General features: G+C 65.8%; 1 protein-coding gene across 1 annotated transcript; it reads left to right on the forward strand.

Annotated features, from left to right (window-relative positions):
* Positions 1-11,312: 11,312 nt before the first annotated feature.
* On the forward strand, positions 11,313-17,058 carry KCNN1 (potassium calcium-activated channel subfamily N member 1). Its single transcript, XM_062014985.1, has 9 exons — positions 11,313-11,348; positions 11,857-12,285; positions 12,363-12,458; positions 12,558-12,976; positions 14,769-14,910; positions 14,999-15,109; positions 15,790-15,917; positions 16,605-16,674; positions 16,786-17,058. Exons 2-9 carry the CDS (start codon positions 11,914-11,916, stop codon positions 17,056-17,058), a joined length of 1,611 nt encoding a protein of 536 aa, XP_061870969.1. The 5' UTR covers positions 11,313-11,348; positions 11,857-11,913.
* The last annotated feature ends 2,209 nt before the right edge of the window (positions 17,059-19,267 follow it).

A 19,267-nucleotide genomic window follows, 5' to 3' on the forward strand; every position in this document is an offset into this window, starting at 1 on the left:
GATAAAGGAGCTCAGAATCGCTTGAAGCCGGCTCGGTGAGTTGAGTGAGAGCCACGTGGGATCTGAGACCGCGCAAAGATCAGGGCTGAAAAGTTTAACCGGGAGGAAGACTCGCAGCCTTCATCCCCACAACCCCCCCTCCCCCCCGCGACCACGAGGCACAGCGCAAGTGCAAGCAGGAGGAGACCGAGACCTGATTTACATGCGAAGCGGGGCCAGGTCATGAATATGTACAGGCTGATGATGCAACCTCATCAATTGGTGGCTTTTAGCAACCAGAAGTCATGCGAGTTGCCGAGCTGGGTGTTCACGTTCGGTGTGGAGCGATCCCCGTGTGCCCGGCGCCCCAGAAACGTCCTTTCTTTGTGACTCTGAGTTGTGGAGTCTGTTCTGCACGTCGGGAGGGGCCGTTTGCTCCCCTGAAGTGACAGTGAAAAGCCCCACTGGGGTTGGTTGGGAGGTTCCTCCCTGGATTTGGGGGTCTCTCGGGGGTTTCCCCTTCCTGCCCCCCTGCAGTGGGTTGTGGGGGGTGTGTTGCTCAGCTGCAGCAGAGGAGGAGACTGCAGGCTGCTGCCCCTGCCTGCATCCTGCCTGTGGACTGCCTGCATCTCTGCTTGCATCCTGCTGCATCCCTGCCTGCAACCCTTCCTGCATCGTCCCTGTGTCCTGCTCGCATCCTGCCTGCAACCCTGCCTGCATCATCCCTGCAACCCTGCCTGCATCCTGCTGCATCCCTGACTGCAACCCTGCCTGCATCATCCCTGTGTCCTGCTCGCATCCTGCCTGCAACCCTGCCTGCATCATCCCTGTGTCCTACTTGCATCCTGCTGCATCCTTGCCTGCAACCCTTCCTGCGTCGTCCCTGTGTCCTGCTTGCATCCTGCCTGCAACCCTGCCTGCATCATCCCTGCAACCCTGCCTGCATCCTGCTGCATCCCTACCTGCATCATCCCTGTGTCCTACTTGCATCCTGCTGCATCCCTGCCTACACCCCTGCTTGCATCCTTGCCTGCAACCCTACCTGCATCATCCCTGTGTCCTGCTTGCATCCTGCTGCATCCCTGCCTGCATCCCTGCCTGCAACCCTGCCTGTATCATCCCTGCATCCTGCCTGTGTCCTGCTGCATCCTGCTGAGATAAGGAGCCCCGTGAGTGTTCCCCACGCTGGGTCCCTGGACTGAGCTGAGCCCACCCCCCAGTGCCCCCCCTCCCCGAGGTTGCTCCCTCCCACCTCCCCCCATGTCGCAGAGGCCTTCAGCTCCTGCGCAGCCCGGGCTTTGTGCGGCAGAGCCCACCCTCCTCCCCCTCCCCCTTCCCCCTTCCCCCTCCTCCTCCTCAGCACTGCGGCAGCCCTGGGCAGCCCCCCGAGTTGGCTCAGAGGGGGGGCTCACGGGGTTCAGCCATAGGAGGGGGCTGCAGTATACAGAGTCTCCCCCTCCCTGGAGTCCCGGGGGCAAAGCCCCCACATCAGGATGGGGATGGGGGTCCCACTACCCCCCGCCGTGGTGCAGGGCCCCCTCCCCCAGCTGTACCTAGTGCGGGGGGGTGTGGGAGTGGAAGGGGCTAATGAGGAGCTGCCCCCACCCCGATTCAGGGAGGGGATTCCCTGGCAACAGGGAGGGGCTATTGGGGAACCCCTCCAGTGTAGGATGGGGGTTCCCCAGTTGCAAAGAGAGGATTAATGGAGGGAACCCCTCGGAGGGGGGGGTGGAATTGGACAAACGCCCTCCCCCGCTGTAAGTGCGGGGTTAATGAGGATCCCCCCCATTGCAAAGGCGAGATGTGAGGGAATCCCGCGGCGCAGAAGGGGTTAACGGGGGAACACTGCCCCTCCCTGTGTCTTTCCCTTCAGCGAAACCGCGACCGGGGCGATGGAGGGAGGGATGGTCGGTGCCGCGGGGGGGTTCCCCGCTGCTGGGGGGGGTGTCGGGGCTCGGCGGAGAGGGGAGGGATTCCCCGCCCCGCCCCTCCGGGGATTCCCCCCCCTTCCATCCCCTCCCCCCAGCCCAAACCGTGCGGAGTGGGGGAGGGGGGGTGTCCACGCTCGCGTCGTGCGCAGCCTGGGGCGGGGAGGGGAAGGGGGAGGAGGGGGAGGTCGGCGCTGCCATGGCAACCGGCTGCTCCGCTGCGGGGCCGGGGGAACCCGCTGCGGGGGAAAGGAAGCGAGGGGGGACGGTCACGCGGCCCCGGGATCCTCGTGGCTCCCGCGCAACCGTGCAGGGCTTGCACCGGGCATTCCCCCTGCACCGGGCATTCCCCCCTCACCGGGCATCCCCCCTGCACCGGGCATTCCCCCCTCACCGGGCATCCCCCCTCACCGGGCATCCCCCCTACACCGAGCATCTTTCCCCCTGCACTGGGCATCCCCCCTGCACCGGGCATCCTTCCCCCTTCACCGGGCATCCTTCCCCCTTCACCGGGCATCCCCCCCTACACCGAGCATCTTTCCCCCTGCACCGGGCATTCCCCCTGCACCGGGCATCCTCCCCAGCACCGGGCATCACCCCTGCACCGAGCACCCTTCCCCCTGCACCGGGCATCTCCCTCAACACTAGGCATCCCCGTCCACACTGGGCATCCCCTTCTCACCGGGCATCCCCCCATTGCACCGGGCATCCTTCCCCCTGCACTGGGCATTCCCCCCTCACCGGGCATCCTTCCCCCCGCACCAGACATCCCTCCACACGAGGCATCGCCACCCTCCCCTCTTGCACCGGCCTTCCCAGCCGACACCAGGAATTCCCAGCCCGCACCGGGCAGCTCCCCCCGCCGCCCCCCTTGCACCAGGAACACCTCCCCCATCCCCCCTCATCGCCGCACAGGGAACCCCCCCCGGCCCCAGGCAGGCTTCCCCCGCTTCCTCACAACCCCTCCCCGTGCCCACGCACACCCTATGTAGAACACACACCTTGCACCATCCCTCCCCTCGCTGTGCACATCCCCCCGCCTCTGCCCCATCCCTGCACCACGTACCACTCCCCGCTGTGTCCCCCCCGCACCTCCCTGCACACTGCAGCACCCTGCACGGGGCTGAGCGTGCAAGCCCTGCACCCTTCCTGCATGCACACAGCCCCTTGCACACACACACACTCATAGCCGTGTATTTACCCCCTGCACACACCTACGTGTTGCAACTCCTACAACTCTGAGCTCTTTGCACTTCCCTTGTGTCCCCTTCTTGTGCACACTCTCCTGTGCACACCCCCTTGTGTACCTTCCCCTTGCATACCCCCTTTGCAACCCCTTGTTCACATCTCTTGTGCACACTTCCTTTGCACATCATCCTGTGCACACTCCCCTTGTAACACACACCCCTTGTGCACTCCCCATTGCACACTCCTCGTGCACACTCCCCTTGTACACCCCCCTTGCACACTCCTTGTGCACACTCCCTTTGTGCACCTCCCCTTGCACACTCCTTGTGCACACTCCCCTTGTGCACACATCGCTTGTGCACCTCCCATTGCACACTTCTTGTGCACACTCCCCTTGTGCACACCCCCTTCCACCCCTCTTTTGCACCCACCCCCTTGCTTTGCTCCCTGCACAACCTCAGCCCCGTGCAAAGGCCCCTCGGTGCACACTCGCTCACGCACCTCCCGGCCACGGGCTGTTTGCACACGCGTGTGCCCCGCATCTCCCTGTCTGGACAAAGCAGGGCAGAGGGGAGGGGGCTGCAGGCAAGTGACACCCCCCTCCTCCCCCTCCACTCGTGTGTACCAGACGAGCTGCTGGGGTACCGAGGCCACCACTCTCAGGTCAGGGCCAGCGCGACTCCCGCTGTGCGTGAGACGGTGCGGGGCAGCGGGAAGGGACGGAGGGAGGGTGGGAAGGAGGGAGGAAGGGAAGGAGAAGCTCGGCGGCAGCGTGGGCGCCCGGGGAGGCGCGGGGCGGGCGATCGCCCACGTCCCAGCAGATGTGGCAATTAAAGTGGGGGAGCCGGCAAGCGCCTAAATTTAGCTGCAGACAATAGCTGCGGTGGCCGGGGCGGCGGGGAGGAACCGGGAGCGCGCGGCTGCGCGTGTGTGAGAGGAACAGTCAACGCCGCCGCACCGCCGACCCCCCCCCAAACCTCCAGCATCACCGGCAGCCCCGCGGCATCCCCCCCCCTCCTCCCTCCGCCTCCCACCGACCCCCCTCCCCGCTCCGGCAGCCCCACGGCCTCCGCCTGCGCGCTGGGGAAACCGAGGCACGGAGCGGCGGCGTGGGGCCAGGCGGGACCGTGGGGCCGGAGCCGAGGCACACGGCCACCCCCGGCCCCCAGCTCGGCCGGTTGTGCCGGTGTCGCCTCCCGGCAGCTCGGGCTCAGCGCCGCGCCGACACGTGCGGACGCCGGGCCATGGTCACCGGCGGCAGCGCCCGAGGGAAGCGGAGGACGGGGTCTGGCTGCAGGTGGGTGCTCCGAGGGAGGAAAGGGGTTGCGGTGGGTTGGGGACCCCTTTCCCCTCCCTCCTCAGCTCGTGGGGACCTGCTGGTGCTGGGGATCCCCCGGCTCGTGGGGATTTCCCAGCTCGTGGGGACGCCCCCGGTGCAGTGGGGATGGAGCAAGGCAGTGGGGGGACAGCAGGGGGTAACGTGGCTCTCAGGGAAGGGGACACCTTGGAGGGGACACTTGGAGGCTCTGAATGTCCGGAGCAGGCAGAGCCCCTTTGAGCTGCTCTCACTCCCACCCACCGCACACCCCGCGCGCACCGGCACCGGCGCGGTGCGGGGGGAGCCGGGAGGAGCCGGATCGGGGCAGCGGGGTGCGGGAGGCAGCCCACGGCGGTGACAATGAGGACGCGATGGGAGTGACTCTGCCCTGCTAAAAATATCCTCCTCCCCCATCCTCCGCCAGCGCCGCGGCCTCAAGGTCACTGCCCGCCGTGGCGGGGCCGGGGGAAGGGATGCGGGGGCGTGGGGCGGGGAAGCCCCCAGACCCCCCCCCTCACCCCCCTTTCTTTTCCTCCCGCGCTGTGGCTCCCCCACACACACACACAGCCCGGCACGGCCGCCGTCGTCGCCGCTGCTCCACCGCGCTGAGCTGCCAGCCCCCGCGCCCCGGCACATGCCCCCGCGCCCCGGGCACCCCGGCTCGCCCCGACGCTCCCCATAGCGCGGGCTTGTGGCAAGTGAGAGGGCGCGGGGGGTGGCAGCGCTGGGGACCCCCTGGGATGGGGGGGGATGCCAGCGATGGGGACCCCAGGGATGGCTTCCCCGAGCTGGGGGTGGGTACCGGGGGGTGGGGATGCCGGGAACGCCGGGGACACCCCGGGTGCGGTGGATGGGCTGCTCCGGGCAATCCCCAGCCGCTGGAGTCAGGGCAGGGCGGGGGTTTTGCAGCCTTGGGGATGGTGTGACGGTGGGGAACGGACCCCTGAGGGGAGAAGGCTGAGCAGGGTGAGGGGCTAAGGGTGGGACACGGCTGTGGGACGGCTCCAGCACTCGCCGAAAATGGGGGAACTCCCTGCCACAAACAGCCTCAGTCAGTCTGCTGTGACCAGATTTGGGGTGCTGGGGCTGCTGAGGTGCTGGAGCTGCTGAGGAGCTGGGGCTGCTGAGGTGCTGGGCTGTGTGTGGTGGTTGCTGGTGCAAAGCCCAGGGTGGGTGCTGGGGGCTCCCGGCAGGTTCCAGCACCGCCTGGGTGCTGGAGGCCTCGCTGTGCCAGGCAGTGCCCGCTGTGCCACGGTGCAGCCGTCGAGGCCTTGGATGCAGGGACCCTCCCTGCCCCTCCCGACCTTCCCTGTGACCTTGGGCCACCCCCGTGGACCCGACGTGGGGCTGGGGGCTGCGGTGGCCTTGGGGACACCTCCTCAGCGCTGGGGATCACCCCACTGCACACAGACAGGGCTCCCCTAAGGTGATGGAGAGATTTGGGGGACTCCCTCTCATCACCAAGGAGTTGATGGCAGTCGCAGGGGCAGCGGGGACGGCCGTGAGCCCCCCCTGGGCGGGGGATCTGTCGCCCCCCCGGCGAGGGCAGCCAGGCGAAGCGGCTTTGTCCTTGGGCTGAGCGGAGCCGTGTGGGGGAGGCGGCGACGAACCCGACGCGGTGGCTTTGTCTGGGGCCGGCGGCGCCGTGGCAGCGGAGGGGGGGATGTGGGGAGCTTAAAATCCCACCCCCCATCACCCCCAAACAGACCTCACTGCACCCAGAGCTCAGGCACCCGCTGGGCTCGGCACAGGTAGGGTGTCCCCGGCTGCAAGTCCCCTGCTGAGGTGGGAGGGCTGGAGATGGGGTTCCCCGTGGGCTGGGGGAGCCTGGGAGGGGGTCCCAGTGGTCTCAGTCTCAGGGACACTGTGCTGCTACCACCATCCCTGTGGAGCCTGATCCAGCCCCAGCTCCAGGGTGGCTCTGTAGGGCTCAGGGGAGGGTGTTTCTCAGGGAGACCCCAGGACAATGTGGGGATTCCCCTGTGCTGCAGCAGGGTTGGGATGGTTCAAGTGTCCCTGCGTGTGTCCCTCAGCCCCTGTGCTTCCCCCTGCACTGTGGGACCCACAGGCACCCCACGAGGGGGGATGGGCCAAATCCTGCATGGGGCAAATCAGCCCAGTGCCAGGCTCAGCCTCACTGTACCGTCCCCAACGTGCTGGGGTGGATGTGGGGTGGCCAAAGGTCCAGCCACTGGCATCACCGAGGGCCCCACGGTGCCAGGGCTCAGCTGAGCTGTCCCGTGCTCCTCGGGAGCCCAGTGACCTCATGCTGGTGCCTCCACCAGCCCCAGCTGATTCAGATGTTCCTGTGCCCCTCCCTAAACCACACTCAGCCCCCTCCTGCTCTGCCCTTGGGGGCACCCCCTCCCCTCCAGGCTCGCACTGGCGCGTGGGCAGCGGCGTTGGCAGGGGCTGGGGGCTCCTGCCAGCACCGACAGATGCTCTCCAGCCTGGGACATATGGCCAGGGCTTGGCACCAACAGGACCTGCAGCCACCTGACACACCAGGGCCACCACTGGGGACTTGGGGGAGGTAGGGGGGAGCTCCAAGGGGTCTGACATACTTCATGCACCCACCAAGCCCCACGTCCTGGCTGGTGGAGACCCCTCACAACCCCAGGTGGGGGCACAATGTGGGTCCTGCCGCCCCAAGCATCCCATCCCCTGCACCACAGCGTGTGTGTGTGTGGGGGGGATTCCCTGGCTCCCCAGCCCCTTCCCCCTGTCCCAACAGTGGGACCATGGCCATGCTGCTCAGCCTGGTGTGGGGCCTGTGCAACAGCCCCAGCACCCTCTCCCAAATTCCTGCCCCTCCCTGGCTGGGACTGCGATTCCCAGGCAGGAATTAGCGAGTGGGTAATAAATAAATCACCAGCCGGGAGCCTTTCGGCTGCCCGCCTCTATTTTTAGCTGCACCCTCCTCCTCTGCAGTTGCTCCCAGGCAGCATCACTGCTCTGGGGCATGGGGGAAAAGTGGGGGGTCCCACTGCCATCCCCATGGGCTGCTGCAGCTCAGTCCTCTGGGGATTAAACTCTGCTCCACCCCCCCTGCCCCATGGCTGTGCTTCAAGCAGAGGTGAGGGAGTGCTGCCCCAAGCAGGGGACACCTCAGGATTCCTTTGATGCCATCCCTGTCCCTCCCCAGCCCAGGCTCCCTCTGCAGCCAGCTCCTCTTTAAGCCTGTGACATCCCATGCCTACCCAGGCCAGGCCCCCTCACCTCTCCCCACGGATCCCTGCACCCCACTACGGTGCTGAGACCTCTCTGCTCCCCATGTCCCAGCCCTGAGCGTTGCTGTGGGGATGGGAGGGGGGAAACAGCACCCTGAGACCATGTCAAAGCCCCCCCAGGCTGCAGCAGTGGGTGCATCATCCTGCTGCTGCATCACCACCAACCTCCCTGTGTCAGAGCTGCCAGTGACCCTCGGGACCCTCCCTCAAGGACATTGGGTGACAGTAGCCACCAGCCCCAGCCCTGGTGGGGGGACCCACCATGTCCCTGTGGCTGTGATCAGCCTGTGAAGGACAGTGCTCAGTGCTCCCACACCCTGCAGCCCACCCAAGCATCACTGAGGGAGGCAGCCAGCAGCCACAGCATCACCATGGGCACGAGGGGGACCAGGGACCCCTCAAGCTGCTGCCACCCAAACAGACACATCCCTATTGACACCCTGTGGGTGCTGCCACCCTGACAGACACATCCCCATCGACACCTTGTGGGTGCTGCCACCCTGACAGACACATCCCCATCGACATCCTGACAGGGGGAAGATTTAATAAGGCCCATTTCCATCGCCATCGACAGAAGCTGTTAGTGAAATGACCACGGAGAGATGGTTTAATCAAATATTTACTGTCATCCAGCTGAGAGGCCTCTGGGGGCTGCTTCACCAAACCCCAGCCCAGGTGCCAACAACTTTGCCAGGCCTTGGGGTGAGTGCCATGCCCTGGCACAGCTCTGGCACCTCCATGGGCAAGAGGGGCTCGTAGCCAGCAGCCCTGGGCAACTGCTTCCCCTCCATCCTGCCCACTGGGTGGGGTTTTTTTTTCCTCCCCCAACTGAGTATTAAAAACAAATTGGAGCCCATTTTCCTGCAATAAATTTGGCAGAATGGAGAGAAAATGATGTGGTTCTGGAGGGGAGCCAGCAGCCCCACATCCACACCGGGGAGCAGCCGGGTGCTGGAGCTCAGCCACGGAGCCTTTGCTCCTGAAGGCAGCAGAGAAGCATCTTCCCTGGTTCCCTCAGGGATGGGGGAAGGGGTCCTGAGATCCTGCAGCAGCCCCTTCCCCAGCCTCACTGCACTAGGAGGGATGTGGTGTTTGCAAAGGGGATCAGGTGCTGGTGCTTGGAGGGGGGGTGAGGGGATGGGCTGCAGCAGGACTCGGTGCTTGGAGGCCTAAATCTGTCCCTCTCCCCTTCCCAAGGTACAGGCTGGCTGTGGGGCTGGGGGAGAGGCTGTGGAGACCCTCCCCCCAGCTCCCCCATGCAAGGAGTCCTGCCTGTGGGCTCTGTGTGGGGATTTTGGGGTCTGTCCAGGCTGCAATGGGGCTGTTGGTGCTGTGGGCTTGGTGCCAGTGCCAACCAGGCTGTTGGTGCTGGGGGGTCTGTTTGGGTTGCAATGAGGCTGTTTGTGCTGGGGGGTCTGTTTGGGTTGCAATGAGGCTGTTGGTGCTGGGGGGGTCTGTTTGGGTTGCAATGGAGCTGTTGGTGCTGGGGGGCTCTGTTTGGGTTGCAATGAGGCTGTTTGTGCTGGGGGGTCTGTTTGGGTTGCAATGGGGCTGTTGGTGCTGGGGGGGGTCTGTTTGGGTTGCAATGGAGCTGTTAGTGCTGGGGGGCTCTGTTTGGATTGCAATGGGGCTGTTGGTGCTGGGGGGGTCTGTTTGGGTTGCAATGGGGCTGTTGGTGCTGGGGGGCTCTGTTTGGGTTGCAATGGAGCTGTTGATGCTGGGGAGTCTGTTTGGTTTGCAATGGGGCTGTTGGTGCTGGGGGCTCTGTTTGGGTTGCAATGAGGCTGTTTGTGCTGGGGGGGTCAGTTTGGGTTGCAATGGGGCTGTTGGTGCTGGGGGGGTCTATTTGGGTTGCAATGGAGCTGTTGGTGCTGGGGGGGTCTATTTGGGTTGCAATGGAGCTGTTGGTGCTGGGGGGTCTGTTTGGGTTGCAATGGGGCTGTTGGTGCTGGGGGGGTCTATTTGGGTTGCAATGGAGCTGTTGGTGCTGGGGGGCTCTGTTTGGGTTGCAATGGGGCTGTTGGTGCTGGGGGGGGTTTGTTTGAGCTGCACTATCGGTGCTGAGGGCTTGGTGCCAGTGCCAAGCTGTTGGTGCTGGGGGAGGTTGGGGGGGGTCAGTGTTGGCTGCTGTGGGGCTGCTCCTGCAGTGTGGCTGCTGTGGAATCACCGTGAGAGGGGGCTGCATGTGCTGGGGGCTGGGTTGGGGGCTGTGCTGGCCCTGGGGGTCACCAGTCAGGCTGTCACCTCCCCCATGGCAGCTCTGCCTCAAGCCCCCCAGCCCTGCCCTGACCTTCCTGTCCCTTACCCCACAGCCTGGGCACAAACACACAGCTCTGTGTGCTGAGCACCCACTTGCCCACCCAGGCTGCTGGAGGTGGGGGGCACAAGGGATAGTGAACAAAGTGACCCCCCATCATGGGTAGTGCTGCCAGGGCCAACTGTGGTGGCTCTGGGGGGGGTCAAGAAGGGGTTCAGGGGCTCCATTGACACCGTGTCTCCTCTCTGGCCAGGAGTGGAGGGAAGCCCATGGCACCCGGACCCCCGGACCGCCCCTGTGCCGAGCCCCTGCCCCACAGCCCCTAACGCCCCGACGGCCCCCCCGGCCAGCCCCGGGGAGCTCGAGCAGGTATTGGGGTGCAGGGGACTGAGACATTGTCGGGGGGTGCTCCCGGTGTGGGGGCACTGAGGGTATATTGGGCATACTGGCAGCAGCAGACCTGGGGGGCATGGAGAGGATGGAGGGGGTAACCCCGGGGGTGCCAGGGAGGTGCATGGATGCTTTGGGGTGCAGGGAAGCAGCACAGTGAGGCTGAAGGGGGCTTGTGGGGTGGCAGGGGGAGCTCGGAAGGGGCAGCAGAGGGGTCTGGGGGGGCTCGGAGGGGGCAGCAGAGGGGTCTGGGGGTGGCAGGGGGGAGCTCGGAGGGGCAGCAGAGGGGTCTGGGGGTGGCAGGGGGAGTTCAGAGGGGCAGCAGAGGGGTCTGGGGGGGCTCGGAGGGGGCAGCAGAGGGGTCTGGGGGTGGCAGGGGGAGCTCGGAGGGGCAGCAGAGGGGTCTGGGGGGGCTCGGAGGGGGCAGCAGAGGGGTCTGGGGAAGCTCGGAGGGGCAGCAGAGGGGTCTGGGGGTGCCAGGGTGAGCTCGCAGGGGGCAGCAGAGGGGTCTGGGGGGGCTCGGAGGGGCAGCAGAGGGGTCTGGGGGGGCTCGGAGGGGCAGCAGAAGGGTCTGGGGGGGCTCGGAGGGGCAGAAAAAGGGTCTGTGGGGGCTCGGAGGGGCAGCAGAGGGGTCTGGGGGTGCCAGGGTGAGCTCGCAGGGGGCAGCAGAGGAGTCTGGGGGGGCTCGCAGGGGGCAGCAGAGGAGTCTGGGGGGGCTCGGAGGGGCAGCAGAGGGGTCTGGGGGGGCGCGGGGGGGCAGCAGAGGGGTCTGGGGGGCTCGGAGGGGCAGCAGAGGGGTCTGGGGGGGCGCGGAGGGGCAGCAGAGGGGTCTGGGGGGGCGCGGGGGGCGCCGGGGAGCGCGCGGGGGGCGGGGCCGGCTGGGGGCGTGCCGGGGGCGGGGCGTTCCGGGCGTCAGGGGGCGGGGCCAGCGCCGTCTCCTCCAATCAGGAGCCGCGTCCCCGCCTCCGCCCCGCCCCCGAGCGCTCCGGTCCCGCCGCCGCGCGCCCCCGGGACCGAGCCGGGGCTGCAGCGGCGGCGGCGGCCGGGCCCGGCGGCAGGTAACGGACAGGGCCAGGCCGGGCCGGGGCTTGAACGGGACCCACCGCCAACCTCCCTTCCCACGCCGGGAGAGCCGGGGATGGCGGAGGGCTGGGGGGGGGGGGTGCGCTAGCGGCAGGGGGGCGGAGGCGCGCGCAGCTGCAGCTCGGTACCGGAGCCGTCCCGGCGCCGCGGGAAGCGCCGGGTAGAGGGGGAGGCACCGTGGGGCATGGGCCTGTCCCGCCCCTACCCGCCGGGAGGGGGGTGTGGAGGGGGAAGCCGAGCTGTGTCGGCACCGGCCCGCGGGAGGGGGGACGGGTCCCCCGCGAGCACGGCACATCCCCGCGGAGGAGGCTGCGCTCACACCGGCAGGAGCCGTCCCCCGTGGGCAAGACGTTGTCCCCACCATCACTGAGACTGTGTGCCCTGCGAGGTGCCACCCGGTGGGATGAGGAGGCCGATCCGGGATCCCCCCCCCCCCCCCCAAGCCACGCATCCCCCCACCCGACGCCGTCCCCTCTCCCGCAGGTCGCCCCGGTGCCGCTGAGCCATGCGGGATCGCCCGGCCCCCTCCCGTCCAGAGCCATGAGCGGCTGCCGCTACAATGGGGGGGTGGCACGGCCCCGGGGCCCCCTGAGCGCCTCTACCCACACCCTGCACCCGCTGGAGGGTGAAACTCAGCCGCTGCGGCCCCGACGGTCCCCTGGCCTCGAGGTGGTGGTGTCACGGCCGGAGCAGCCTGGGGGTCCGGATCCCAGCCAGGCTGTGGGGCAGGATGAGGCCGAGGAGAGGGGCCGAGGAGCCAGGAGGAACCAGAACATCGGGTACAAGCTGGGGCACCGGCGAGCGCTGTTTGAGAAGAGGAAGCGCCTCAGTGATTACGCCCTTATCTTCGGCATGTTCGGCATCGTGGTCATGGTCACGGAGACTGAGCTGTCCTGGGGGGTCTACACCAAGGTAGTGGGTGGGTGTGGGGGCTGGGGTTGGGAGAGGAGGGGGTCCATCCAGGCTCACGCTGCCCACCCCCCTCGCAGGAGTCGTCCTATTCGTTTGCACTGAAATGCCTTATCAGCCTCTCGACCCTCATCCTCCTGGGGCTCATCGTCATGTACCACGCCAGGGAGATCCAGGTGAGGGGATCACCAGCACTGGGTGCCCACCAGTGATCCCACCACCCTGAGGATCCCACTGCTCACCCTTTCCCCTTCTTTTCCCCCACACCCCTGCAGCTCTTCATGGTGGACAACGGTGCGGACGACTGGCGCATCGCCATGACCTACGAGCGCATCTTCTTCATCGCCCTGGAGCTGATTGTCTGTGCCATCCACCCCATCCCTGGCCAGTACCTCTTCACCTGGACGGCACGTTTGGCTTTTACCTACGCTGCTTCGGTGGCTGATGCCGACGTGGACATCATCCTGTCCATCCCCATGTTCCTGAGGCTCTACCTGATCGGGCGCGTCATGCTGCTGCACAGCAAACTCTTCACCGACGCCTCGTCCCGCAGCATCGGGGCCCTCAACAAAATCAACTTCAACACCCGTTTTGTCATGAAGACCCTCATGACCATCTGCCCTGGCACTGTCCTCTTGGTTTTCAGCATCTCCTCTTGGATCATCGCTGCCTGGACGGTCCGTGTGTGCGAGAGGTACGTGGCTGCTCCCCTCAGGGGTGGTGGTAGAGGTGGGGAGGGGGGTGGCACGGGGCTGGGGTGTAGCTGAGGACACACGGTGCAGACCCTGGAGGGGGTTGGAAGGAGAGGTGAGACCCTTCCCCACCCCGTGCTCCAGGCAGAGCCACCTCCTTGTGATCATTTTGCCAAACCAAAACTGCTTCCCAAGGGGAGGTGGGGGACAGTTGGACCCCCAGGCTTCTCCCAAGCCCCCCTGACATGCATCAGGACCCCTTTTTGGCTCTCCCAGAGCGATGTAGCCCGTGCTCCTCAGCTGTGCCCACCGGGATGCCAGGGCCGGTGCCCTGCCCTTGCTCACTCCTTCCTCCTCTGCTGCTCCCCCCTTCCCTCCCTCCCCTGGGACGTGCATTAACTGCTCTTGTTTTCCCTCCCTGACCGCTCTGCTGCTCGCAGGGACAAACTGTGAGTCACTCAGGGACCGGCAGCGTGTCCTGCACGGGACGTCCCCCCCGCCCCAGGCTTGTGCTACCCCGAATTTAGGATTAGCTGCAGCCGGCGGTTGGGGGGGGTGGAGGAGTCAAGGCTGGGGGGGGCGTGGATACGGAAAGGAGCAGTAGCCCTTTTCCACTTGGAACCTCAGCAGCTGCTTCTTTTACCCCCTGTGCCCCCCTCCCCAGGCGGGGATGCACGACCCGGGGGGGTCCCGTTGCAGCGTGAGGGGTGGCCGGAGCACACGGGTCGTGGGGGGCTCTCGGAGGGGTGGGCTCGCTGCAGGAATCGCTGCGGCTCCCAGGGTGACCTCGGAGGGATGAAACCCCCGGCCAGGAGCCGCCGGGTCCCGCTCGTTCGGATCCGAAGGGCTTTTGCTCCGCCCCGGTGCCCGGCGCTTCCCCTCCTCAGCCCGCCCCGTCCGGGCTGCTCGCGGGGAGCATCGGGGGGAGCAGCACAGCAGCCCCTTTGGAGACGGGCTGAGCCCAGCCCGGGGTGCGGGTTCCCCAGCACCATCCTGCCGCGTGTCCCTCGGTGCCGTCTGAGGTTCCAAGCGTGGCCGTGCCGGGGGAGGGAGGGAGGGAGGGACGCAGCAATCCTAAATTCCTCACCTCACGCTTGAGTCCCGCCCCCCTCCCGGCTCCCTCCCGCCTCCTCCCCTCCCCTTTGCTGCCCTCCCCAGCCCGCTGCTGCCCGCATGGCCCCGGCTTGGCTGCACCCAGCGCCCGGCTCCACAGCCCCGGCTGGGGGCTGTGTCCGGGGGGGTCCCGTCGGGGAGGGGGGGTGGGAGGGTGGGCACAGCCGTTTGCATTCGTGGCATCGCTGCTGGCCACGGGATCTCAAAGCACAGCATCCCCCCCTCACTGCCCCCCCTGCTCACTGTGGGCTCGGGGGTCTTTGTAGCCTCAGGGGTGCTTTGCTCCTGATGGGTCTGTGCCACCGTCTCCTGCTCTGCTGAGATGGGGTGTCCCCTCCCCGGAGGGGGGTCCAGTGGTGACACCCATGTCCTGTGCTTTGAGATCTTGGCAGGGGGAGCTTCAGGAGGTCAGAGGTTGTTGCAGCTGGAGGGGCTGCTGCTCCACACCTACCACCTCATTACCCTCATCCAGCATCCTCTCCCTGGTGGCTGTGGACCATGCTGGGTGTCCCCAGCTTCTCTGGGAGTTTGGGGACTCTCCCAGCTGCAGCCACCGGGTGGGAAAATGCCTTAAAACCACTTGGCAAAGCCGGTGGCATTGGGATGGGAGGTGGTGGTGGGGGGGAGATCTGGTGAGAGCAGGACTGTGGGGTGATGGTGCTGTGCTTGGCCTTGGGGCAGGTACCACGACAAGCAGGAGGTGACCAGCAACTTCTTGGGAGCCATGTGGCTGATCTCCATCACCTTCCTCTCCATTGGCTACGGGGACATGGTGCCACACACCTACTGTGGGAAAGGCGTGTGTCTGCTCACCGGCATCATGGTGAGCACCGGGCAGGGTGGGGGGCACACAACACCTGCACCCCCTGTGCCCCCCACTCTGCCCTCACCCCGAGGCTCTGTGCCCACAGGGTGCTGGCTGCACTGCTCTGGTCGTTGCTGTTGTTGCCAGAAAACTGGAGCTCACCAAAGCAGAGAAACACGTGCACAACTTCATGATGGATACGCAGCTAACGAAGCGGGTCAGGAGCCTCCCACCCTCTGCCACAGGGCAAACTGAGACAGGGGAAATACCAGCACTGGGGTGGCAGCAGGAGCAGGGCAGGGATTGTCCCCTGTGCTGGGCCCTGGGGAGGCTGCAGCTCCAGGGCTGTGCTCAGTGCTGGGCCCCTCACTCACTGCCACAGGGACACTGAGGGGCTGCAGCGTGGCCAGAGCCGGGCACAGAGCTGGGGAAGGGGCTGGAGCACAAGGGGCTGGGGAGGGGCTGAGGGAATGGGGGTGTTGAGGCTGGAGAAGAGGAGGCTGAGGACAGACAGGAGCCCTCTCTGACACTCCCTGACAGGAGGCTGCAGGGAGCTGGGGGTCAGGCTCTGCTCCCAAGTAACAAGTGAGAGGACAAGAGAAAACAGGTTCAAGCTGCCCCAGGGGAGGTTGAGGCTGGAGCTGAGGCAGAACTGTTTCCCTGAGAGGGGTGTCAGCCCCTGTGCCAGGCTGCCCAGGGAGCTGGGGCAGTGCCCAGCCCTGGAGGGATCCCAAAGCCCTGGAGCTGAGGTGCTGAGGGCTGTGGGTCTGTGTTGGGCTGGGCAGGGTGAGGGCTGGGCTGGGACTGCAGCAGCTTCAGAGGCTTTGCCAAGCCAAATGATTCTGTGATTCTATGACTGTCTCCATCCCTCACCTCAGTGCTCTTGGTGCTTTGCAGGTGAAAAATGCTGCTGCCAACGTACTCAGGGAAACGTGGCTTATCTACAAACACACCAAGCTGGTGAAGAAGATCGACCATGCCAAAGTTCGGAAACACCAGCGTAAGTTCCTCCAAGCCATCCATCAGTAAGTGCCAAACCTTTACCTGCTTCCTACCAGGAGGTTTTTTCCCCTCTCTCAGGGCTCCAGGAGGAGAGTCAGACTCTTCCTCCTCATCTGTGCCCACCCCCTCAGCTTGGGAGATGGGTGGTCCCTGTCCCCTGTCTCCATCCCCACTGTGGGGGATGTTTTTCCCAGTGGGGAGGTACCTCAGTGATGTTGGGGTGACCCCAATGGATGAGGCTTTGATGTGACTGTGTCTGCTGTCCAGCTTCACCTGCATTGGGGAGCAGAGCCCTTGGGTGCCCCCCTGCTTTGGGATGTGGGGGGGGTGACACCCACCAATGGGCACCCAGTTTGAGTGGTGGTGGGGGTGAGGGGGGTCCGTGCTGCAGCTGCTGTTGTCTCCCTGTGCTCTTCGTGGTGGTATTAAACCTGATGTTGTGTTTTGTCTCTGTTCTGCCCCATCCTTGCAGAGCTCAGAAGTAAGTTGCCCCGTGGGGCTGCTCCTCTCCTCTGGCTGCTCCCCTGTGCATGGGCTCCTCGCTGCCAAGCTGGGGGGATGTGGGGGGATGTGGGCTGTCTGGGGTGAGGATGGAGGGGGAGAGGCTGTGCTTGTGGGGTTTGGGAGGTGAGGGTGGGGGGTTGCATGCTGGAGGGGATGCTGCATGAGGGTGGAACTGCCCCTCACCCTGCTCCCTCGTGTCTCCACAGGTTGAGGAGTGTGAAGATGGAGCAGCGGAAGCTGAACGACCAGGCCAACACGCTGGTGGACCTGGCGAAGGTGAGTGGTGCCAGGGTGGCATCTGGGGAGACCCCCCCCCACCTCCCTTCCCCTTTCCTTTTACACTTCACCTCCCACCTCTCCAACCTTCCTTCATTCCCACCCCATCAGACCCAGAACATCATGTACGACATGGTCTCGGAGCTGCAGGAGCGTCACGAGGAGCTGGAGAAGCGACTGGGAGCTCTGGAGAACAAACTGGAGGCACTGGGGCTGAGCCTGAGGGCACTGCCAGGGCTGGTCAGCCAAGCCCTGGGGCAACAGCAGCGAGAGCTCCTGGGGAGCTGGACCCCCCGGCTCTGCTCCGCCACGGCCCCTTGTACCCCCACCAGACCCCCCAGGTCTCCTTCCACTGTCCCCCCAAGCTCCTCGGACAGTGGCTGATGGGGTTGGGGGGGTTGCTGGGGGACTGGGGGGTCCCTCTTTATGTCTGGCCATCGTGTGGCTGATTTCAGTAGCTTTGTTCTGTAAAGCCCTGTATAAATTTCCTGAGTTCACTGTGCTGGCGTGAGGCTGGAGCCCCCCTCCCACCTCCTCCCCCATGTCCCACCCCCCTCCACACACACACACACACACACCCCCATTCCAAGACCCCCCTCACCCATCCCTTGCTCCCCCCACCCCCAGCTGGGTGGGAGGGTGAGGACTGGCCTCCAGGAAGAGGGGTTTTGGGGGTGAGATGGGGATGCAGCAGCTGCTGGGCCATAGGGGATGAAGCAGCCCTGGGGGGGGGAATGGAGTAGCAATAGGGGTGCAGGAGCTGGGTGGGGGGGTTAAGGAGGGGGGAGAAGAGGAAGGGAAAGGGGGCCCTGAGCATTATGGGGGGGTCTGGGGTTTGCCCTCCCCTTTGGGGGGTTGATGGTAGAGGTTTGGAACAGGGTAGGGAGGGGGATGCCTGGGGTCTTGCCTGGAGGGCACGGAGTAGGAGCAGCTCCCCCCTCCCCACCGTGAGGAGAGCAGGATTGAGCCCTGGGGGATGAGCACTGGGGGGAGGAGAGGGGAAAGGGGCTCATCTGTTCCTGACTCTGCCATGAAGTGACCTTGGCGAAGACACGTCACCTCTCTGTGCCTCAGTTTCCCCCATCTGTAAAATGGGGCAGGGAGGGGGGGGGAGGGAGGGGGAGGGAACAACGGTACCGACCATTGTAAAGTGCTGTGAGATCCCTGGATGCAATATTCAACCCAGCCCCCTCCCAGGGGGTTGGGCAGGGACCCTGCCTCCCCCTTCCCTGCCCCCAAGGGCCAGTCTTGCTCCTCCCCCTCGGGGTGGGGGAGGGACCGGGGATGGGGTGTGGGGAGGGAAGGGGGGGGCTGAGGCGCATATTAAAGGTGGCTGAACTGGAGGCATCGCTCTGTGCTCGCGGCAGTGGGACCCCTGCCCGGTGTAGGGGTGGGGATGGGGTCCCCGGGGCAATGCTCAATGCCCCAAAGTCCTGGGAACCATGCGAGGGGAGAATGAGGCTGCTTTGGGGGTCTGACCCCTGAGGTGCAGCCCACCCCACTCCCTGGCACTGGGGGGGGCACCCAGCAGTGGATGAGGGCTGGGGGGAGCAGGGATGGAGCTGGGGGGGTGCGAATGGGGTTGGTTGGGGAATGTCAATGCTTCTCAACCCTTTGCAAAGCTGCAGCATTCGGTGCCGTGCCAAAGCGGGTGCAGGATGGAGCCCCGCGGTGGGCACCGGGCAGAGGAGGGGCTGAGGGAGGGGAAGGGGCTTGGGGGGGAGGGGAGGGAGCAGAGGACGTGTCCAGCCCAGCCTGGCCCGGTGTCACGCTCCGGGGCGGTGCTGTTAATGTTTTACCCGCCGGGGCCGGGACGTCGCGGTGAGCCCCGGGGCTGCCATGAGACGGGCAGGTAACGGCGGGGGAGGGGGCTCGGGGGCTGGCACGGGGGGCACACGGAGCCCGGGGGACACACAGTGGGGCTGAGCTGCAGCGTCTGCAGGGTCCTGGATGGTGGGGAGGATGGCAGTGGGGACCCTTCCCCTGCTCCTGCCCAGAGGGGCTGCAGTGGGTCCCTGCTCCTGCCCATACTGGGAGCACTGGGTGCTTTCCTGCTTGCCCATGGGCTAGGATGGGGTGGCAGGGCCATGTGCCAGGAGTTTGTCATGGTGGGGAGGTGACATTCCCGGGGCACAGTTGGGTCCCTGTGTCTGTGGCTACTCACAAATCCCTGGGGAGGGAAGGTGCCGCTGCTGAGCTGCCCAGGAGAAACTGAGGCACGCCAAAAAGGGCTGGTAATGCCTGATGGGAGGTTTGCTCCTATCCCTGCTCATCTTGGGGCTCCTCCTCCAGCAGGATTCAGCCACTGGATGCACCCAGGGGACTCCCATCACCCCAAAGCTTCTGGGAGACGATGGCCAAGTCCCCCCATCCTGCTGAGGAGCCAGAGCTGCCGGGTATGGAGCTGGGCAGAGGGGTGCTGAGCTGCCAGGCTGGGCTTGGAGATGGGGGACTGGGGGCTGCCAGCGTGGCCTGGGGCTGTGCCATGGCCCCCACCTCACTGACACTGCTGCTTGGCTGGGGTGAAGGTGACTGCTCTCACCTTCTTCTTCCTCATGGTGGTGAGATGTGGAGGCATGAGATGGCCCAGGAG

Source organism: Colius striatus, chromosome 25 (genome assembly GCF_028858725.1).
Source record: "Colius striatus isolate bColStr4 chromosome 25, bColStr4.1.hap1, whole genome shotgun sequence".
Taxonomy (NCBI): Eukaryota; Metazoa; Chordata; class Aves; order Coliiformes; family Coliidae; genus Colius; species Colius striatus.

What these genes read in the sequence shown, in the direction of transcription:
- KCNN1 (XM_062014985.1), top strand. Translation starts at nt 11,914, where the DNA reads ATGAGCGGCTGCCGCTACAATGGGGGGGTGGCACGGCCCCGGGGCCCC. An exon ending in ACGGTCCGTGTGTGCGAGAG is followed by an intron (nt 12,977 to 14,768) that starts GTACGTGGCTGC and finishes GCCTTGGGGCAG; the next exon opens with GTACCACGACAAGCAGGAGG. An exon ending in GTCTGCTCACCGGCATCATG is followed by an intron (nt 14,911 to 14,998) that starts GTGAGCACCGGG and finishes CTGTGCCCACAG; the next exon opens with GGTGCTGGCTGCACTGCTCT.